The 19403-nt window shown below is 45.2% G+C and overlaps 2 protein-coding genes across 9 annotated transcripts in view; one reads left to right on the top strand and one right to left on the bottom strand.

Annotated features, from left to right (window-relative positions):
- The window catches only part of ITPR2 (inositol 1,4,5-trisphosphate receptor type 2), a 311529-nt gene that overhangs the window by 81651 nt on the left and 210475 nt on the right, over positions 1–19403 (bottom strand). For all 8 annotated transcript variants that reach the window (XM_053405136.1, XM_053405139.1, XM_053405138.1 and 5 more), the window contains 4 exons: positions 7849–7957; positions 5093–5280; positions 3033–3219; positions 410–666 (listed from right to left, as the gene is read on the bottom strand). In XM_053405136.1, the coding sequence (XP_053261111.1) occupies positions 410–666; positions 3033–3219; positions 5093–5280; positions 7849–7957 (741 nt within the window). The remainder of the gene's footprint in view (positions 1–409; positions 667–3032; positions 3220–5092; positions 5281–7848; positions 7958–19403) is intronic.
- Positions 1–19403, top strand: part of LOC128421867 (uncharacterized) — a 76897-nt gene that overhangs the window by 9908 nt on the left and 47586 nt on the right. The window lies entirely within an intron of this gene.

The raw sequence follows: 19403 nt of genomic DNA, 5'->3' as shown, positions 1-19403 counted from the left end.
ACACCGTTTACCTTCCCGCTATAAAGCGGTACCTATTTATCTACTTGCACTTAGGGGTGCTTTCGAATTGCTAGGTGGGCAGGAGCTGGGACCGAACGACGGGAGCTCACCCCGCCGCGGGGATTCGAACCGCCGACCTTACGATCAGCAAGTCCTAGGCACTGAGGTTTTACCCACAGCGCCACCCGCGTCCCTAAAATATATGGTAGGTTGTTTTAAACTATTTACATTTCAGTGAGATGTAGGGTAGAAAGCATGGGCTGCAAAATATCATACAAAATAACTTCAAATCTCTATCAGATGTTTTAAGGCCTGCTCATACAATGAGCTTCCTCCACTTGTATTACTTTCATACTTCTGTGGCGGCTACTCCTTTTGCAAGGTTAGGGATAAAAAGTCAAGAGCATACCTGAAGTTCTCGATTGTGATTCTCACATAATAACTGAAGAAACCTTAGTATTGGTTGCATAATCACAATAGCAGGACTCATTGTCATTTCTTCTGAAGATTTTTCATCTACATTCCCGGCATCTGTTCCAGCACTCATGAGATCTATTTCTGGGTCCATTTCTCGGCGGTATACGCAATAAGCTTTAGATGTTGCCATCGAGGCTTCTGTTAATTGCCCCTTCATTCCTTCTTTCAGATGCAGATTTGAATCTCTTACTATACATAAGATAACAAATGTATGATTATCATAAAATATAAATAATTGAGCTACACTCAAGTTCTTGTGAGAATAAAAAAAACCTGTAAAGCATTTTGATACAGAAATACATCATTAGAATTTGAAGTGATCCTTTAGTCTCTTCTATGATGCTTTCGGCTTGTTGGTGTATCAATAAAAAGGTGGTAGACTAACGACCTATATTATAGCAAAATCTTCCCAGCACATGGTGGCAGGCATGAATACGAGTCAAGATTTTGGTGAGGAACACATTGAGAACCCAATCACATTGAGAACCCAGCCAACATTGAGCTGTGTGATAATTTAGGTCAGCTACAGTACATATATTTTGGATATCCATGCCACAGTTCTTAAACTTATCACTTTAGGGGTCTTATCCAGATAAACTACTTATCATATGATAAAATTATTCCTAGATTGTATCACATGTAGAAATTGCAAGAAACTCCTTGCACATATAAAACTTAATGTTAAGGAGGCTTCCAGCCTAGTCTTTGGCCTCTTTTGTGACATCAGTGTTAACCACAGTTACTAGTTTACAATGAACATACTGACCTTGCCTACTTTGTCCCTCCAGTAGTGTACAGAGAAGCAACCCATAATCTCTGGTTTAGTGTTAAGTAAGAACTGGGGATCATAGTTTGTTCTGCTCCAACAAACCACAAGCAGAAGGCTAAAAACAACTGTGGCTACAGATTATGGTTCATTCAGAACAAAATGAACCATGGTCACACGTAATGCTAACCCAGGAACTATGGTTTGTTTCTCCCAAGCATTAGCAGGTGAGATCACTTTGGGGCCCTTCCAATCCTACAATTCTATTATTATATTTTTTCTTTCTTTTACATATGGTACTAATTTAGTTTATTTTACTTCTGTTTTTTGAATTGGTAGTGACTGATTTTGCACTGAAGGTTTGTGGTGAAATGTTATTATGTGGCATGTGGCATGTAAATATTTTGAACAAATGTTGAATGTGTCAGTAGTGAATATTAAAGCTGCCTGTGGTGATATAGTCCTTTTAAGATTAGCTTGCGGGTTGCATGGGCATTTGTTAGGATTCCTGGAATAATGAGCCTAAACACAGATGCCTCTCATGTCAGGAACATGGCTCACCAAAGGGCAGGGGAAGAATCAGACACAGAAATTAAGCTAAGTGAAAGAGGGACTTACTCTGCAGATGAGAGCTGGCTGACAGAGTCAAGAAAGCGTAGTTCGACCCCCCTTCTTGAGGAAGACACTGTTAGCTCTCAAGAAGTGGGAGAGTTGGAAGGCAGCCAGAGCGCTACTAGGCAATCAGCAGAAAAGCAGAGGTCTGAGACTGTGTCAAGTGAAAGTGGGGAGGGCAAAGGCCAGCCTCTCAGTCCCTGTTCTAGGAGATTGGATAAGATCAGAGGGCACAATGGGAAAGGCGGGAGTTTGATGTCCTTCCTGCTGTGGAAGGGGCAAAGACTCAGACTGACCAACTATCGTCAACACAACCAGGTGAGAAGTCTGAATGTGTTTTGTTGTAAACAAACATACATAAGAGTCATTACTTCTTATTGGGGCTTGCTTGCCTGCCAGAGATCATTACATCTCATTAAGACCTCAAGGTCAGTGTCAAACAGTTACAGAAAGGTAGCCGTGTTGGTCTGCCATACTCAAAACAAACAAACAAACAAATTTCTTTCCAGTAGCACCTTAAAGACCAACTAAGTTAGTTCTTGGTATGAGCTTTCGTGTGCATGCACACTTCTAGTGTATCTGAAGAAGTGTATCTGAAGAAGTGTGCATGCACACGAAAGCTCATACCAAGAACTAACTTAGTGTCAAACAGTAATCAAAGACATGTAATGGGAGCAGGTGCTGATTTCGTTGGGCGGAAGGGGTGAATGCTCATAATCAGCATTTCCTTAAAAACCTGGGCTGTGGCGAGCACAGGGAGCTCTCAGCATGGACGGTCAGCACCTGTTCGGACCTAGGAAGGTATTTTGCTTTCTCGCTCAGCCTGCTAAGATTTATGCGCAAGTGTTTCAGTCAGCTAGCTAGAGAAGATTGTTTTTGTTATTTTTTAGCCTCTGAGCAGTCTTAATTTGTATAATCACTTCAAGCTTTTCCTTTTTCAGAGTTTGTTTTAATAAGGTTTCTTGTATGTTTTTATGGAACTTGTTCTTGCTTGAGTTTCTGAACCCTCCAATCTTGCCTACACTTTTTGAAGTGGGTCATTCATCACACTGCCCCACCAAATGCAGAAGTTGCTTTTATCCTGTTTCCCCCTGCAAAAAGCTGTAGTTGTTTGGACTGTTCTGAGTCTGCAGTGAAATGAATGTTGGTGATGAAATACAGCCCCAGTTTTCTTTACCTCTCTTTTTTGAAACTGATACGGTCAGGTCATTGTTGTCATCGTCTTTCTTTTTGCTGCTCAAATCAATTGTGTTCACTGTTACAGTTGATCGGATTTCCTGCTGGGCCATTTTCATTCTATCATACAGAACTTTGAAAAACTTTTCTGATTTTTTCTGCTCATTCAGTTGCTGGTAAAAGGAATACTGAAGGGGGAAAGTAACCTTTTAGATATCAGCAGATTAATAATGGGAAAATATTTGCTATCATAGTATTGGACATACAAATAACATATTACAGCTTGGCAAACAAAGACTATAGGTGGTAGTTAATAATGTCTTATGCCAGAGAAAAAGAAAGCCCACATACCTTTAGAAATGTGCTTTATTTCCAGATCTGCATAACAGAGTCATCAGGATGAAATTGTTACCACTAGTGAGCACTAGCAAAATGCAAGGCTAATAGGTTATTTCTAATGGTGCCAAATAAATATTGGCAATTTCACTCAGAACACAAGGAATTCCTTTGTTTTGTCAGATCAAGGTCCACCTAATCCTTCATTCTGAATCCTACAGTAGAGCCCTTCAGCTTTGGGTCACTAGATGTTGTTAGAGCACAACTCCCATAATTCTGTGGCAGCTTTGCCAACGACCAGAGATGGTCAAAGAACATCTGGGGACCCAAGGTTGAAGAAGGTTGTCCTACAGATACCCCTGGATGCTCACAACCAGAGTGTGAAGATAATGGCCCTTCCTTGTTGCTGGTCCCTAGCAGCTGCCTCTGAATGTGGAGGTTCTGGTTCTGGATATGGTTCTGGATATGATTGCTAACAGCAATTTATAGACTCGCTCTCCATGAATTTGTGTAATCCCCTTTCCCAGGTCTAAATTGGATATGTCCATTGATTTCAATGGGCACATTGGATACAGCCCACAGTATTCTAAATATGGCCACACCATATTTATAATACTTTTAAGTCCTTTTCCTAATAAATCCAACACTAGGTTTTACGTCATCACCGCCTCTGCACACTGAGTCAGTGTTTCAATGAGCTTTTCATCATAATCACAATGAGGTTTTTTCCTGGTGCACATACCTGGCTCAGATCAAATTATTCAGACTGAAACCTTTCTTTAAATTAATTGATTAACAAGCAGGGCTGGCACCAGACCCTCACCAACCCGTAGCACTGGAAGAAGATACAAGGCACTCTGAGGGCATGTGCATATATACATAATCAGAGAAATCAAGCCCCTGTGGAATTACACTAACCTATTTTGGTTAGACATACCATCTTTCCTGCAGCATCAAGCTCAGAGGAAACCAATTCTGTCAACGTTCAGCAGGTGCTGACCATGCTCAGCATTTAATTGGCTGGACCATATGCCATCACTAAGCCACCTCCCCTTCCTCAGTCAAAAGAGCAAAAAACTGATAAAAAGCAACAACAGATCTGCCATGCAAGTGTGATATTTGGAAGGGCATTAGAGGGGAAAGAGCAGACGGTCTGCTAAAGCATGAGGGGAAGAGTACAGACATGCTGAATGGTAGGGGCTGAGGGGTCTTCAGGACCCCCAAATTTTTCAAGGAGGTGGCTGGGCTCCTCCAAAATCCTGTGGCCCGCTCTGCCTCCCTGCCAATATTGCACAGGGAGAAGAAGCCAGAGCCCTGCGGCCCCACTCTGCCTCCTCCTCACGCGGGGAGGAGCAGGCTGAGCGTGGAGCCTATTTCTCACCAGGTCCGTGCAAACACCATCATTACAGCGGCAAGATACCTGTGTGTCCTGATCTGGCGAGTGAGTGCTCGGTGGGGGCGGGACATGTCACATGACATGCAACGTGACTCATCACATGACATGCCCCCACAATGTGGGTGGCAACTTGATGCCCTTGGAAGAGTAAAAGCCCTAGAGTGGCGGGCAATGCATGTCTCAGGAGTGAAGGCAAAGGGAAGAGAAGCTCACCTTGAAATGCATTGACTCCTGCTTGTGCATTTCTCTGTGTGCACCCTTAAGTTGTTTTCATATTTGAACAGGTTTTCAATATAGACAGAAAGAACAAAGCAATACCAAGTAAGTACCTGGATCTGTGTGTTTCCACCTTCAAGCAATGCAATCCCAAGCAGGATGGCTTCAGAGAATATTCTGTCATTTTTGGTACTAACTATGACATCCGTGACAAGTTCTGATGCGCCTTCTTTATCCAGAAGGCACTGAATATCTTGCATTGAAACACCAGACTTATCTGAATCTTGTCCTGAAAAGCTACCTGGAATAAGATAAGATAAAATAAAATAAAAGCCAAGATTCAGATACATTCATTCTGAAATCAAATCATTCCTAGGTAAGTGTAATTGCCTAATTTTCTTGTATTCAATATCTGGCTATAACACTTGTGGACACACTATTATACTAACATACTAACATAAGAGAGTGCCACTTTTAAAAATAAAAGTAATGAAATAATCAACAGATTCTAATATGAATCAGGGCTAAGCTCTAAAACACAGGAGGGAAATGAAAATGAGAGCCATTCTCAGCATGTATAAAGTGCGCTACCCCAGGAGATATGCTGACTTGAGTGTCCTTGTTTTTTATGTAAAATTCTAAATCCCTGTGGTCCACAACTATGCTTTAGATTTACTAATGAAGAATGCATGTTCAAGAAATCTTAACAGTTGAAGGCACAACTAAACTGGATTGAGTAACTGTAAGTATCCATCTTTTCTGGGGTGGGGTGGGGGCAGACCATAGATCTGTGGTAGTGTACATTTTTTTGCAAAGCATGCACTCTGGAGCAGAGGTGGACAAACAGTCTGACTTGTAGCTTCCTGTGCCCCACTTTTCCTTTAGAACGTAAGAGGGGCTTTGCAAGATGAAGGAAATGTCTACCTCAACTGGCTTTCTTTGTTAAAAGATCAGCTACCAGCACAGGTGCTGCCATGGGATCCATCAGAAATAGGTCTATGTTCCTCCAAGAGATTGTTGTAAACTTTTGACCTAACCTGGCTCTACTTTAACTGCCCCATGTCGTGTAAATCTAATGTTAGTGGCAAGGTCAAGGCTGTGTGCATTCTGCCACTGTACAAAACCAAAGCATGCTGGATGCAGAATTCAACTTCCCGGGGATTTCAGCTTTTATTTTATTTTATTTTTTAAAATGTACATAAATTAGCTAAAAGTAGTCATTAGTCTCACTTAAATCAATAAAATTTATGCTAGTTGTGACTAATTGCTGCTGCACTGTGCTCCAAGTTTCTAGCCTTCATGGCTAGTTTCCCCCACTTTACTGGGAAATAACATATATATGAATTAAGCAAAATAATTAAAACATCGAAATTGGCTTAACATGTTTAGTTTACAGAGGTCACAAATTTTAGTTTTGTCTTCTTGCAAAATTAGTGCAATTTTTGTATCAATACAGTTAAGTTCATTTATAAATTTGTTCCTGCCTTGGTAATGGACTGGATGAGAGCCAACAAACAGAAGCTCAATCCAGATAAGACTGAGGCACTGTTAGCGAGGGGTTCCCTAGACCAGATGGGTGAGAGGTCACCTGCTCTTGATGGGGTTACCCTCCCTCTGAAGGAGCGGGTACACAGCTTGAGGGTCCTCCTGGATCCTTTGCTCCCACTCGAGGCTCAGGTGGCCTCAGTGGCCTTCCCTCAGCTTCGGCTAGTGGCTCACCCTATCTGGGATAGCCTAACTACTGTTGTCTATGCTCTGGTAACCTCAAGGTTAGATTATTGCAATGTGATATACATAGGGCTGCCTCTGAAGATGGTTCAGAAACTTCAGGTACTGCAGAATTCAGTGGCAAGATGGCTTGAGCATATTACACCAATCCTGGTTTGACTGTACAAGTTATCAATTCGTTTCTGAGCCCAATTCAAAGTGCTGGTTTTGACCTATAAAGCCTTAAACAGATCAGGACTGCAATACTTCTTTCCATATGAAACTACCCAGTCGCTGAAAATGATCTGAGGCCCTTCTTCATATGCCTCCTTCTCGAGAGGTGCAGAGGGTGGCAACACAAGAACGGGCCTTCTCTGCTGTGGCTCCCCATCTATGGAAGGCTCTCCCCAGGGAAGTTTGCCTGTTGCCTTCTCTCCAGGCAAAAATGTTACTTTTTAACCAGGCCTTTGGTTGATTTGATTGACATCCTATGTCCTTTTAAAATGGGGGGGGGGGTGTTGTTTTTATTTTGATTATGTCTTTTGCGGTTTTATATTTGATTTTAGTCTGTGACCTGCCCTGAGACCTCCTGGTATATAAATTCAATAAATAATAATAAGTACATTTAGGCCAAAATCCAGTGTGGCACTGAGGGTGCTTAAACCTGCTGAAATCAATGGACTTAAGTATGCTGCACTCTCTGTTGGAGGGTGACATTGATTTTAAAATTAATCTTAGTGCTGAATGCACTAAGTTCTGTGTAAGGCTTTCAGGTCAGGTCAGGCCAGGTCAGGTCAGGTCAAAGCTAAGCACTTTAACCCTATAATCTGATACCTTACTTATCTGAAAGTAAGTTCCACACTGTGTGTGCAACCCTTCACACTCCAGGGACTAAATCCCATTGAAGTCAATGGGGGTCAAAACTAAGCAGACATGTACAAGATTTCACAGAACATATTTGGTTTCCTGCACTGAATCAAGCCACAGTCCCCCTTGGTTTCAATAGGAGAGTTACTTTCTCTCATGGAAATCAAAGGGTGTGTATGCTTGATTTTTCAAATTGCATTTTTCCTTGCTTGAGACATATTCCATTTTGAACAGAAATAGTTTCTTATTGTAGATGTTCAACAACGGATTTGTTGATTATAATTATTTACCGTACCTCCTCCTTGCATTGCTTTGCTGTAGTTGCTGGACAGAGGACCGTTAACACTGGTTCCATAGTCACCTTTAAAATAGCGATTGAGAAGTATTTTCCTCAGGTTGCTACCCTTTAAGAAGATAAAAACAGTAGAAAAAGTCACAGCTTTTGGTAAACACACCAGTAAGTAGTTTCATAGTCTTGGCTCTTTTGTTACCAGTGGCCTATAGCTCAGCAGTAAAACATCTGCTTTGCATGCAGAAGGACCCCATCCCCATCCCAGCATCTCTAGGCAGGGCCTGGAATGTCTCCTGTCTGAAACTCTGGAGAGCTATTGCCTGTCAGCATAGACAATACGGAGCTAGATGGACCAAAAAATGTGACTCAAGATAAGGCAGCCCCCTATCCTCTTTTCATGCTCAGAATCCACAGGAAGATCTAATTCCTCCCATTCATATGCACCTAGTCACATACAGCCAGGAGGTGCATATATGAGCTATGAAAGAGGGAGGGGAGAGGAGCTGCTTCAGGTTGTGGCAGATGTTCTTCTGGAGACACCTAGTCTGGTGGTCCCTGGGGATTTTAACAACCATGCCAACATGACCCTAGAAGGGGCTGCTCAAGACTTCATGGAAAGCATAGCCTCCATCCAGGGGCTGCTCCTGAATAAATCTGGCCCTACTCTTAGCCGCAGACATACCTTAGATCTGGTGTTTAGCGCTTTGGGCATGAGTTTGTTCAATTAAGTGGAACAAAAGAAGTGTCATGGTTAGATCACTTCCTGGTGCAACTAGACTTCTCAGTGACCTTCCCCGATGCAGGGAGGTGGGACCGATTTGAATGGTCTGCTCTCGCCACTTAATGGATCCAAATGATTTTCAGAGAGTATGTATTATCCCGTGCTGATGGCCTCTCAGCTGATTCCCTGGTGGTACACTGGAATGCGGAGTTAACCAGAGCTAATGACTGTCTGGGTAGGATTGGCAAGGATCAAGAAGACAGGTGATTGGTTTCACTCATCCAAGCAGCCTATCCACATTCTCTGAGATAACTTTATCTGCAGAAAAACTTTACAAAATCATTGCAGGAGATCTTGGGGCCCTCACCACAGTGATTTTGCTCAGATTCAGAAAAGCGTAGACTCCACCGTGGTGCAAGGCTGTGGAGGGAGAATGCCAGAGCTCTGTCTAGTCAAGTTGTATGGGATCAATTTCAACCTGTTACCTCTGAGGATGTGTTGCTTGGACAAGTGAAACCAATCACCTGCCTTTTTGATCCTTGCCCATCCTGGCTCATAAAATCGATCCTTGCCCATCCAGGCCCACTTAAAGAAGAGGTTATTAAAAAAATATCTTTGGGCCAGGCATTATAGCCAATTATTGCCCAGTCTCAAATCTTCCATTCCTGGGCAAGTTGATTGAGTGTGTGATCACTGAACAACTCCAGGCATGTCTGGAGGATGTGGACCATTTGGATCCCTCCTAATCAGGATTCAGACCCCATCATGGGACTGAAACCACCTTGGTATCGCTGGTTGATGATCTCAGTAGCGGAGGAACCCTCTCCGGCACCCGAGGTGTGGCAGCCCATACGGACTGCGCACACGCGGCATCCCATACAGTCTCCATGCGAGAGGCAGCCTGTACAGATGCCCATATGGACGGCGTGCAAGAGCAGCAGCCTGTATGGACTGTGCACGCCCTTGGCTGCTCTATAGCTGGAGGGAGGCAGGGGCCATCTTGTCACCCCCCCCCCAGAGTGGCACCCGGGGCAGTCCGCCTCCCACTTTGTACGGCCTTCGATGATCTCCGGCAGGCTAGGAACAGAGGTGAAAGCTGTTTCTTGGTTCTGCTGGATCTCTCAGTGACTTTTGATACCATGGTATCAAACTATGGTATCCTTCTGGACTGTCTAGAAGAGTTGGGAGGTGCGGGCATTGTTTTTAAATCTAAGGGCTGATCCACACTTAAATTTTGCCCTGTTCTTTCCAGGCTGTGCTTTAAATATCCACCTCTGAGTGTGTTCAAGGAGAGGTGTGGCTTTCCCTGCTAAAACCTGCTCTTTTAAGCCGGAAGGTTTGAGGCCTAGTTCTCCAACTGTCACTCCTCATTGGAGTGACACTCCTCCAACTGTCACTTCCTTATTGAGAATGCCTGACGGAAGGAGAAAATGAAGTGCAAAGAGCCAGAAGACCATTATTGAGACTCACAATTCCTCTAAAACAAAGAATCAGCAGAGAGCCAACGCCATCTGCCCTGACTCAGAAATAGAGCGGGTTGAGGAAACCGAGAAAACGGAGCAAATAGAACAAACAGTGAGTAACAACGTTGGGGGTACCTCACCCCCGCTTAAGGAGGATGTCAATGACCCGACCCCCCTCCTCCCAGAAAAAGCTAATCCGTCCAAGAGAGCAGGAGCAGGAGCAGGAGGGATTCCTCCCACTCCTAACGCTGACCCACCCATGCCTCTAGAACAAGATATCAGAGGAGCCTCTTTTCAACCAATTCGGGATACGCATCCCTACCAAGAGATTTGCATGTTTTCTGCAGAAACTATGGTTCTGGTTCTCCAAAGGCTGGATGAAATCCTCACTAGAATAGTTAACATTGAGAAACAATTGGATACTAGTTCCTCCCCTTTAAATGCCCAAGGGCTTAAAAGGATGATAAGAAATGACTCTGTTAATAACTCACCAACTCAAACTATGGATGAAGTGAGGTCCTGTCAAGTCTTGCAAACGAACCAGATAATAAACGAACCAGATTCACCGATACACTCATAGGTGGATGAACCGCAGACAAATTACTATGTCCTTGTCTCAGCTCCTGAATTACCATTACCGAAATGTAGATCTAGAAAATTTCCACTTCCTGCCTACCTTGCGCCTATTTATGACCTTTAGGTCATAAACACCATGCGCCTATTTATGACCTTTAGGTCATCAACCCTCCCATCTCGACTCATGGAGATAAAGGATACCCTATGGTGGTTCCATTCTCTCCGCCCAGTGAGGGTATTTAAGGACGAAACTAGGAGGCAATTAGTCCCTTGCATAGAGTCAAAGCTAATGCGGATAAAGGAAACCAAGCTCAACACTAGAAATACTAATTGCCCGAAGGAAGAAAAGAACTTTGTAAGCCTAGAATTACAAGACCTGAAGAAGAGGCTAATGAGTATAAAGACTGAGATTTCTACCCAAAATATAAGGACAGTAGAGCCTAGAGCACAATATTTAAAGACGTCCAACAGCTCTTTATCCCATAGAAAGACATCAGTGCAACTCCCTGTTCCCTTTTCAAACGACACCAAATTAGATGAGGAATTTGGCGCCTCCGACATTTCTATGGCAACAACACCTAAAGATGTTGCTGACAATCTGGAGATATCCAGCACCAAATCTACATCTGGACCTTTGCCTAATGTTCCAAAAACTTATCAGAATGATCAGCCTTCTCTACTGTACTCCTGGCAAGACAGAATGGACAGATCTTTCGAATTCGAATCTGGCTCTTTGTTGGCCAGTTATCCACATTTTATAACACATACCTCATTAATACTTCCACAGCCACAGATAGAACCAACAATCCTCCAATTAACCCAGGAGGGAAAGGGGGATTGACAGTTAATGAAACACCATGGGACTGTCCCCCCTGCTTGGGGTGCGGTTGGTTGGGTTTTATCTTCTAGGGATACTTACCCTATCAGACCTCCACCTCTTTCCCATACCATTTTGACCCAGGAGTCCTGGCCCAAGGATGACTTGTTATTGAGGGGATGTTACCCATCTATTGGGGAGGCTAGTATGGGATCTGGGATTTCCACAATTGAAGGGCTAGGGAGGAATGGCGGTGGGGCTAGATATCTCTATCGGCGAAGGGTTTCGAGATGCAGTGATCCTCGAACCCCTTCCAATCTACGCCCCATCCCAAGGGATGAGGGTAGGGAGAGCAAGGATTACACACCTCCGTCATTGGTGCTGTGCAATGCCAGGTCCATAGGCAACAAAACCGCCACCATGCGTGACTTTTTTGTCTCGCAGGGGATTGACCTGGCTTGCGTGACAGAGACCTGGGTACAGGAAGGCGAAGTAGTCTCCCTACATGAGATAACACCCCCAGGTTTCTCTGTCCTCCATCAATCGCGGACTGTGGGTCAGGGGGGAGGAGTAGTGTTGTTATTCCGGGAGGATTGCTCTTTCAGAGCTCTGCCATCACCGGCAATCTCCGGCATTGAATGTGTTGGTCTCGTGTGGGGCACCAAGGAGAGCTTGGCTGTCTGGCTAGTGTACCGACCACCCAGCACACCTGCAGCCACCCTGTCAGACCTGCTGGAGGTGGTGGCGGGCTGGGCCTTGGAGTTCCCAAACCTACTGGTTTTGGGAGACTTCAACGTCCATGCCGATGCCGCTCCCTCCTCACAGGCTCTGGACCTAGTGACTTCCATGGCAACACTAGGGCTCTCCCAGTTTGTTTTGGGCCCCACTCATCAAGCAGGCCACACGCTGGATCTGATCTTTGGGGCTGGCATAGATGTGATCATGCTCCCCGCTGTGGAGGTGCCATGGTCTGATCACTACGCTCTGAAAGCCAAGATTGACTTCCCGCTCCTCCCCGGCTCGGGTGGCGAACCTATTTGGGCTCATCCGCAAAAACTGATGGATCCTGATAGATTCCGACAAGCCTTGCGGAACCCTGCTCCTCCTGGCGACTCATTAGATGACCTTGTTGAGGACTGGAATAACCGGCTCTTGGCAGCCATTGATGAGATCGCGCCTAAGCGCCCTCTGCGACCCCGTCGAAACCGGGCACCTTGGTTTACTGAGGAGCTCGGAAAATGAAGCGGGATCTCAGACGGCTAGAGCGAGTATGGCTACGGACTCGTGATGGAGCCTCAAGAACATCTTATAGGACGCTTATGAAAGCCTATGAGATGGCTATGAAAGCTGCTAAGAAATCTTACTTTGCAGCTTCCATTGCATCCGCTAGCTCTCGCCCGGCACAACTTTTTAGAATAATTAGGTCAATAACGTCCTTAGGAGGACAACCAAATTTAAGCACAAATTCGACCCACAGCTGTGAGGCATTCACGAGCTTTTTTGCGGAGAAAGTCCTGTTGCTCCGCCGTGACCTCCCTGCCAATTTAGATACAGTGACTGAACTGGAGGCCCCTCGACTGACTTCAGGTCCAGTGTTGGACCATTTTGATCGGATACTCCCTACTGATGTGGATAGATTCCTCCAAGTTGGTAGACCCACCATCTGCCTCCTTGATCCGTGCCCGTCTTGGCTGATTAGGGAGTGTCCAGATGTTGCGCGGACCGCCCTGGTTGAAATTATCAATTTGTCCCTTGACACGGGGACATTCCCAGGGGAGCTGAAGGAAGCAGTGGTGTGTCCACTCTTAAAGAAAACTTCATTAGATCCCTTAGACCTATCCAATTGCCGCCCAGTTTCAAATCTTCCATACCTGGGTAAGATAATTGAGAGAGCGGTTGCTGAACAGCTTGGTAGGTTTCTGGAGGAAACATTGGCATTAGATCCATTTCAGTCCGGTTTCCGTCCTGGTTTTGGGACGGAGATGGCTCTGGTTGCCCTAACAGATGATCTCCATAGACAACTGGATCGAGGCAGGTCAGGACTGCTGATCCTTTTAGATTTGTCAGCAGCCTTTGACATGGTCGATCATGATCTTCTGGACCACCGCCTCGCAGACGTGGGGATACAGGGCATAGCCCGTAACTGGTTGTGCTCTTTTATCTCTGGTCGGGGACAGAGGGTGGCACTAGGGAGGGAAATGTTGTCACGCCATTCCTTGGTGTGTGGAGTGCCGCAGGGCGCAATTCTCTCCCCAATGCTTTTTAACATCTTTATGCGCCCCCTTGCCCAGATTATCCGCAGCTTTGGGCTGGGCTGTCACCAATATGCTGATGACACTCAGCTCTATCTGCTGATGGATGGCCACACTGACTCGGCCCCAAACACACTGACCAGATGCTTGGAAGCTGTGGCTGGATGGTTTCGTGGGAGCCGATTGAAACTAAATCCTTCGAAGACAGAGGTCCTATGGCTAGGTCGGGATGGCATGGGGATGAGGGACCAACTCCCTTCTCTTGCGGGGGCCCAATTAGTGCCATTGCCTTCCGTTAAGAGTTTGGGTGTAATCCTTGACGCCTCCCTTTCCACGGAGGTGCAAGTTACAGCAACACCCAAGGCGACATTTTTCCACCTTCGCCGCATCAAGCAGTTGGTCCCTTACCTTTCCCGCCCCGACCTGGCCACAGTGATCCATGCGACAGTCATCTCCAGGCTTGACTACTGTAATTCGCTCTACGCGGGGCTGCCCTTGAAGCTGTCCCAGAAACTCCAGCGGGTACAGAATGCTGCAGCGAGGCTCCTCACGGGGTCTCTGCCATGGGAGCATATTCACCCAGTGCTTTTCAAGCTGCACTGGCTCCCGGTAGAGTACAGGGTCAGATTTAAGGTGCTGCTTTTGACCTTTAAAGCCCTTCACGGCCTAGGACCCTCGTACCTACGGGACCGCCTCTCCTGGTATGCCTCACGGAGAGCCTCAAGGTCCATAAATAACAACACTCTAGTGGTCCCAGGCCCTAAGGAAGTTAGATTGGCCTCAACCAGAGCCAGGGCCTTTTAAACTCTGGCTCCGGCCTGGTGGAACGCCCTGCCTCATGAGACCAGGGCCCTGCAGGATCTGATTTCTTTCCGCAGGGCCTGTAAGACAGAGTTGTTCCGCCTGGCCTTTGGCTTGGAGCCAATTTGATTCCCTCCCTCCCTCTCTTTCTTTTTTCTTTTCCTTCTCCTCCTGCGATGAGGCTACATTTTAATATTTTAATGTTGTATTTTATTTTTGTTTTTAAGTTGTAATCATTCATCTTGTTTTTATTATTGCTTGTAAGCCACTCTGAGCCCGGCCTTGGCTGGGGAGGGCGGGGTATAAATAAAAAATGATGATGATGATGATGATGATGATGATGATGCAGTGGCTCCATGCCTTCCTCCTGGGCTGTGTCCAGAAAGTGGAGTTGGGAGATGAGTGTCTGAACCCCTGGACACTCACTTGTGGAGTGCCTCATCGCTCTGTCCTCTCCCACAAGCTTTTTAACATCTAAATAAAGCTGCTGGGAGAGATCATCAGGAGGTTTGGGCTGGATGTTCACTAGTATGCAGATTATACTCAGCTCTACCTCTCCTTTAAACTGGAACCAGTGAAGGTGGTGAATGTCCTGTGTGACGTTCTATGATTCAATGATACTCTGAGTAGGACTTGGAGACCTATACATCCCACATGCCTCTGCATGAACAAAGACTGCACCCTAGTGGTTTTCAACCCTGGGGTGACTTGAATGATGGTCAGGGTACCGCAGGTAACACCAACCTCTGTCCCTCTTTCCTTCCCTCCCTCCTCTGATGCCCTCTCATGTCTCTGCTTCCCAAAGGCTGGCACAGCTGTTTATTGCAGCAGCCCTGGCAATAAGCTTCACTGGCGAATGGTGCCTTTGGGAGGCACCTTTCTTTGGGGAAGAGGGAAGGGGTAGCTCACAGACCAAGGGTGGCAGCAGCAGGGGAGGAGAGAGGAGGCTGAGGGAATACTCCGCAAGGGAGGGTGTTTGGAAAAGGTGAGAAGCTGCCAGCTCTGCAGGCAAGGGGTGACATAACTGGGCTCCTGAGCCCCACAGGGGAGCCGCAGAAAGAATGGAGTTGGCTTAGGGAGCCATGGACTCAAAGAGGCCAAAAACCTCTGCTGTACCCAATAACAGTGGTCTTCAACTGATGGGCCATGGCCTGATCCAAGGTGGGTTGCAACAGTAGCTAAGCAAATTAATAACAATGACAATGAGAAAGCAAACATACATCATGTTCATCTCAATGCTTTTATTCACAGTTAGGAACACAAGTTCTCCCCATCTGCTGGTCACAGTGATTAGAATGAAGTCTATAACGCTTAGCATTATATGTGTGTGGAATGTAAATAGCGCTCAGCTGACTCGAAGTTCTTATGTAACAACAGTAGGAGACATAGTATAGCTTTGAAGAGACGGCATAGGAGTCTTATTGTTACCCATTAATACCATTCTTTTGTCTCTGACAATAGTTGCAAGGGATATAAACAAAGGCTCAGGGAAGCAACAGTAATTTATATGTGGTTTTAAAGAGTACTAAGAAACAAGCTCATTGACAGCAAGGGACAAATATTTCTAGGAGGAAAATAATGTTTCAGCGTAAGTCAAGAAGAGGAAATAAAAATTTTGACCCCTGCATTCAGTTTTATTATATTCTAGTTGTTTCAAGGAGGGGACTACCCTCTTGATTTTGTAAGATTCCCCCCCGAGGGGATATATATCAAGTCATCCTGGCTATACAGACACATATTTGAGTTTGTTAGATATTTTCTGTGAGCTACAATATACAAAAGGAAGTGTATCCTCTCTCACAATTGAAATCAAACATGTTTAAATGCTGTTGTGTACCTTGTACCTCACAGCATACTTGTATTTTCTTGGCAAGGGGGCCCACAGCTTGAAAAAAATGATCGGAATCTAGGGCCTGTTTTGGTGAGTTACGTCAAAGAGTGTATGCTCAAACATTTTCAAGGCTATTAATGGCAGGAAGTATACAACTTCCTGGTATAAATAAGGGCTTTCTGCCCTTGCCTGTTCACTAGAACAGACCCTGCTGTGCTTATGGTTCCAGATTCCTCCTACATCTAGATCTAGTTTCTCTATGTCCCCCTGCCTAGATTTGAAGACAGACACCCATTGTCAAAACCTTTGCTTCCTCTGTTTTCTCTAAATGTTGACAATTTGATTGAAGGACCTGTGCAAGAGCATTGTGGATACAGACCCCCATTGTCAAGCCCTGCCACTCATTTTTTTCCATTCCTCTGTTGTCTTCCCCAAATGCTGAAACACTGGTTGTATGCAACATGGGGCAGGGACCTCTGCATTGTAGGGAGTAGCCCAGGAGTCCTAGGATCTTTTTTTTCTTTTTTTTACAGCAAAGGCGTGGAAGGGGCAAAAGATATCGGGTCCAGTAAATTTTTTCCCCTTTGTGTGTGTGTGTGTATGCACTTGTGCCAGCAGGACCTCAGCCAAAGCTGCCCTGGCTGGTGCAGCCTAGGGAGAAGCTGCATCAGTCAGTGCAGCCTCCTCCTCCGATGGTGGGACAGACACAGAAGTGCCGCAATGGAAGGGGGAAGAAGACTCAGCGCCAAGGGAGATATTGGCCCCCCCCCATGCTCTGGTGTAAGTCAACTGACTCATGTCACAGGGTGGGGTGAAGAAACACCCGTCCTTTGATATCCAGGACTGGGATCAGAAGCTAGGGTGGTTTCTTTCCATCCAGAATGTCTCTGTTAAAATGGGTCAGTTGCACGGTATGACCCCTTCCTTCCTTCCTTCCTTCCTTTCTTTTCCCATATAATTCCAAGCTGGGACAAGGTCACAAATTTAACAACAGTGACTTTGCATCCATCCTGCCTCTATTTAAATCAGTACAGGTTTCTGCCTCAACAGCCATCCCACAGGTCAATGTGTCCTTGTAGTTGCAGCATAAAAGTCCAAAAACATGTACCAGATTTTCCAGCAGCTTCCCACAGAGAAAGGGGCCACTGACACAGCTCAGCTGCATCTCAAACTGCAAACATACAGATGTTTCAACTCCCCACAAGTAATGACGCTATTCCTACTTATATTTCCAACATGACATGCCTAGGTTTGTGGAGATGTATAGGAAAATCACTAGGTCCAAACAGATCTTTCCTTTTTTCTCCACTTCTTAACTGTTAACTTCTTTAAAAAACAAACATTTAAACAAAATCATTTCTCTTTCATTTTATGTTACAGCAGCACAAGTAGCCAAATATTATTTTAAATTATTATTTTAAATCATTAAATAATTATTTTTATTATTATTATTAAAAATCATAATATTATAATTTATAATAAATTTATAATTTATAATTTATAAATTATTATTAAAGATATTATTAAAATTATTTATTATTTTTATTAATAATAATAATACAGTGCATATTATTTCTATATAACATGTACACTGGTACACTGCATATGAACATAAGAAGAGTCCTGCTCAATCACAGCATAGCTTGCCTCCAGAAAATCCACACATGGAGTCTGGGAGCAATGGCTATCTCCAAGCATGACTATCTCCAAGTCTTCAGCAGCTGGCATTTAGCATTATGCTAACTCTGAAAAATGGAAGCTGAATTCCTCTTGCTTTTTTTTACAGCTGCAATTCAGTTCCATCACCTCTCAGGTGGACACCATTGCCATTATAAGAGAACAAAGGAGGTGTTCATGATGAGTTCTGGTACCTCTTTTTCTAGAAAAATAGCACTGGCTACATACAGCTCATGGTTAGTGAGGAGAGAGCTTAACCATGAGTCTGGGATCAGACACCATGCTCAGCTTAGCTCAATGTGGTGAAGCTGTAAAAAGGACAAAGAAGGGCGGGGGGAAGCAGCTGCAAGCATCCCTCTAGAAGCTCACATATTTGTGTAGTCCTGGTAAACCTTACCCACTGTCTTGCCAGAAATCTTCGGGAGAGGAAAGAACTAAGGAGTAAACCCTACACAAATCCAAAGTGAAGTCCCTAAACTGGTTGGATTGTACACCTTGTACACCTTCTTCCGGCAACTCCTGCAGCCAAGCTGGTGCCAAACATATTGCTCTGCTTTCCTTTGGACCACATCAGCCACGCCGAGAGGGGGATCTCCTGGCAACAGCTAAAATATACCTATTCCTCGAAATATGTACCATGTGATTATTTTTGGAGGGTGGGACAGTAGGAAACTCTAGCCCTCTGAATGTTTACACAAACGTAAATTGCAGAGTGTCCTGGGAGGTAGGGGCTTACTCCCTCCTAGAAAGTGTAGGATGGAAGCCTGAACCCCTTGATAACTTTTAGAACATGTCCTTCAGTTTGTGACAAACACTGGGGCTCCAGCCTTGGGAAGGTGCACCAAAAGGAGCAGTAACTGGCCCAATCAAACAGATTTGAGCCTCCTTCCCACTGGTTCTCCTCGCCATTGTGGTTCCCACCCTGCCTTCGCCAGCAACTTGCTGATCCAGATTTCTCGCTTTCCTCTCCACCTCCACTGACACAGACAAGGTGATTAGAGGAAACTTGTGGCTGAGCGAGGATGGCTGAAAGGCCTCCTTCATTAAAGGGGACGGGGCTGCAGGTCTCATGAGGGGAAGGGGACAAGTTCTCTTTTTGAACAATGATGCTCTCTCTATCCCAGTTTGAATGCCTCCGGAGGGGCAGTTGCGCTGAGGGCTCAGTCAGCGGGTGGGACTGTCACCCCCTTCACTGTCAACAAGTGGTGGGGAAAGGAGAAGTAGTTTCTCGGGAGAGAAGGACTGAGGGAGAAATGGGAGGCTTTCAACTGGAGAATCTTCCCCTGTTGCTGCTGCTTCACTGAGAGACACAAACTGCTTTGTGTGAAATATGCTTCAGCAAACTTGCGAAGCTGAGCAGGAGGGCCGGGGAAGGCCATTTCTCTGCCTGCCAGCTCCCTTGCACCTAGCTGCAGCTCCG

Source organism: Podarcis raffonei, chromosome 10, assembly GCF_027172205.1.
Source record: "Podarcis raffonei isolate rPodRaf1 chromosome 10, rPodRaf1.pri, whole genome shotgun sequence".
Taxonomy (NCBI): domain Eukaryota; kingdom Metazoa; phylum Chordata; class Lepidosauria; order Squamata; family Lacertidae; genus Podarcis; species Podarcis raffonei.
This window is presented reverse-complemented; position numbering and strand designations above follow the sequence as displayed.